The 3,146-nt window shown below is 29.3% G+C and overlaps 1 protein-coding gene across 2 annotated transcripts in view; it reads right to left on the reverse strand.

Annotated features, from left to right (window-relative positions):
• LOC102680031 (wolframin) overlaps positions 1-3,146 on the reverse strand; it is a 3,676-nt gene continuing 530 nt past the window's right edge. Inside the window, exons 2-7 of one of the 2 annotated variants that reach the window (XM_006608207.2) lie at positions 3,042-3,077; positions 2,850-2,954; positions 2,493-2,709; positions 2,199-2,422; positions 931-2,135; positions 1-871 (exon numbers count right to left, since the gene is read on the reverse strand). In XM_006608207.2, the coding sequence (XP_006608270.1) occupies positions 86-871; positions 931-2,135; positions 2,199-2,422; positions 2,493-2,709; positions 2,850-2,954; positions 3,042-3,045 (2,541 nt within the window). In that variant the 5' untranslated portion in view covers positions 3,046-3,077 and the 3' untranslated portion in view covers positions 1-85. The remainder of the gene's footprint in view (positions 872-930; positions 2,136-2,198; positions 2,423-2,492; positions 2,710-2,849; positions 2,955-3,041; positions 3,078-3,146) is intronic. The other variant, XM_006608206.2, reaches the window with a different exon arrangement.

A 3,146-nucleotide genomic window follows, 5' to 3' on the forward strand; every position in this document is an offset into this window, starting at 1 on the left:
TAGTTTTTTGAAAGGGAAATTCAGAATATTTTTTGTATTCAAAAGACTTTTGATATTGTACATTTCATAATCGCATATAATGCGATTATTTAAACATTACGATAGGATTCAACAAAAAATTCAAGACAGTTTTTATACCTAAATAGAGATCACTTAAAATCGAACTAATCGTTATATGATATTTGTAACGTTTGTAAGATTTTAAATCAATAGAGTGACATGCAAGACAACCAATTTCTTCTAATGCAATATGAGGCTCAGATCCACCGAGTAACGATTCATCTTTTAATCCATTATTTAAGAGTGTACCGGAAAACCAAATTTTATCACCTGGATATATATTTAAACTAAAATTAGTAAAAGAATGATCCGCAACTAATAAAATTTCCGCATTGTTTCCCCACATGCCACTCTTCATTTTAACTGAAATCTCAAATTCATATTGATTCCAAGAAGGGAAGTAACATTTGTTTCTTCGTTTTTGAATGCTTGCAAAATGCCTACAATTTTCTTGTCTTAATTTATCATTCGAATCGCAACTATTTAGATATGGTTCACCATACATACAGCTAATTATATTTCTAATACTATCAGGCAGTTTATTAAATATTGCAGCTATATTATTTTTTATCGATTTTAACTTAATATTTGTTACATAACCTTCCCATGAAATTAATATTCCTTCTAAATCAGCACATTGAATTTGCACCTGTGCCTTGGATGATAACTCTTCCCATGCAGGCTGATGGCAATGATTTTGATATTGTTCCCATGAAAGTGATGAAACGCTTTCATATGAATCTGGTTCTTGCTTGAATTCCATTATCATAGGCCATGATAAAAATATACCAGCACTGATGCCCATGATTAACTATGAAATTATTATAGCAATTAAAAGTTGTATTGTAATTCTTCAATTAATATATTTACCTGAATAACAGTAATTATCCAATTAAGTTTGGGAGTTCGAGTTTTTCTTAAATACCAAGAGGCAAGAAATGGCATTCCTCCCAATAAAGTAGTTACACCTATTCTCATTGCTAAATCACTTTCTGACAAATATTTAGCAGCAGCTATGATTGGCAAAATAATAGAGGCTAATCCAGCAAGTGGTAAAAAAAGAACCATACCAACTAATGCAAGAGCACCTCTAATTAGGCCATACCATGTTGCACCTTGAGAACTAAATATCGCTATTTGCCACCAACTTAAAGTAACACAATGAGGTATCAAAGTTTGATAGGTTCCTCGCCAATTATCGCGAGCTGCCATTTTTGCGAATACTGCTGGAATCAGGAGATAAAAAACTGCACGAAAATTCAAACAAAATTCGATACCGTTACCAACAACATATGAAGCAAATGTTGGAACTCTTATATCCAAAAATCTCCAGCCTTGAGCAACTACAATATCTGTTTCATATGGATACTTTGCTAAAACATGAACACCGAAACTGAAGAGAGCTAAAAAATCTGGAAATTTGGAAGAATCTTTCCACATAAAATTTAACAACGTTATTAATGTTAATGCAACTGCTATAATAGTAAATTCTGACTGAGGTGTCCATTGATGAGCAATAATAGGATAGGTCATTAAATTTACAAGCAAAGCAAGAAAAAAATGACCATAAGGTTTAAGATTATTACAGCAAAATTGATATTCTGCTTCATCGGGATTTAGATTTCCACCGGAATAATTGAGGAATAAGCCAGACCAAACACGAAAATTATTAAATTCACGTTTTCGTTGTAACATTTGAAAAGTAGCAATAACCATAATAATAAAAGATAAATAATATAGAGCCATTGGTATAAAAAGTATAAGACTTTCTGTACCAAATAATGAATATAATAAGAGAAGTAACAATATATGGGTATTTGATGTAAAAAGAATCTTCTTAATTGACATTCCTCTTTGACCTAATGTTTCTATCAACCAAATATACAAACGTTTCAAGGAAGCAAGTGGATGAATAAGAGGCCTTTGTAACAATGGTATAGTATCTAATGCCATTTGAGAACGATCTATCATACACATAGCATGTGAAACTATTGGGAGCATACCACGAGCATAACTAGCAGCAGCAGAAACAAGAGCTGCTTCTGTAATTTTCTCCCCTTGATGATCCATCCAATCTAAAAAATAATTCCATAAATAAATCTTGGCGTTTATTATATTTATAAGAATATTGTCCTTACCATGGTTATTACTTTCTTTATCTTCATCCTTTTTAGGTGTACAGTCTTCAGGAAGCCCATTTTTAGGAAAATTATCAGTTGAAATATCATTTATATCTTTCTGTGAATTATTGTGTAACACATTATTTGAATAAGAACAATTATAATTAGATGAATTTGATGCTATGTCTTTCATACGTCTTTGTAGTTGCTCTGTTGTGATAAAATCTTCACCATTTGATAGACTATCAATAAATATTATAATTAACAAATCATACAGATATAAAAAAAAATTATTATGTTATAATAAAATACCTAGTGAACATTTCTCTTGCTGCTTTTCTGGCTAATTTTTCATCTTGAGTCATATCAAGACAACTTTTAACATCATAATAATTATGTTGTGTGATACCTCGACCAGTGGCTAAACATTTTCTAAGTATATCTGTTGCTTCTAAATTTCCTTGTTCTGAAGCTTTTGTAAGCCAATATACTCCCAATTTTGCATTTTCTTCTTTATCCACATCTAAATCTGAATATATAATTATATTAATATGTAATATTTTATATTACATCACTAATTTTTAATAATTTTTAATTTTTAATAAAATGCATTAAATATATTAAAATTCATATATTAATTTAAATATAAATAAAAATTTGCATTGTTACCACATCTTTCTTCCAATAATTGTTTTGCTAAAACTACTTGAGATTCTGGACAACCATCTTCAGCCAATTGTGACCGTAGTCTTCTAAGAGATCCTCTTGGCCCATCTAAAATTATGCAATTGAATTGTTATTTCCTAAATTGATAAAAAAAATAATTTTATTTCTGATAAAAAGAAATTAATTGCATTTTACCCATTTTATCTTACATAATTCAATTCTTATGTTATTCTACAATAAAAATCATATCATTAATAATTGTTTTTTTCTTTCTTTTTTTTTTTTTTTTTTTTCAATTTT

Source organism: Apis dorsata, unplaced genomic scaffold, assembly GCF_000469605.1.
Source record: "Apis dorsata unplaced genomic scaffold, Apis dorsata 1.3 scaffold_29, whole genome shotgun sequence".
Lineage (NCBI taxonomy): Eukaryota > Metazoa > Arthropoda > Insecta > Hymenoptera > Apidae > Apis > Apis dorsata.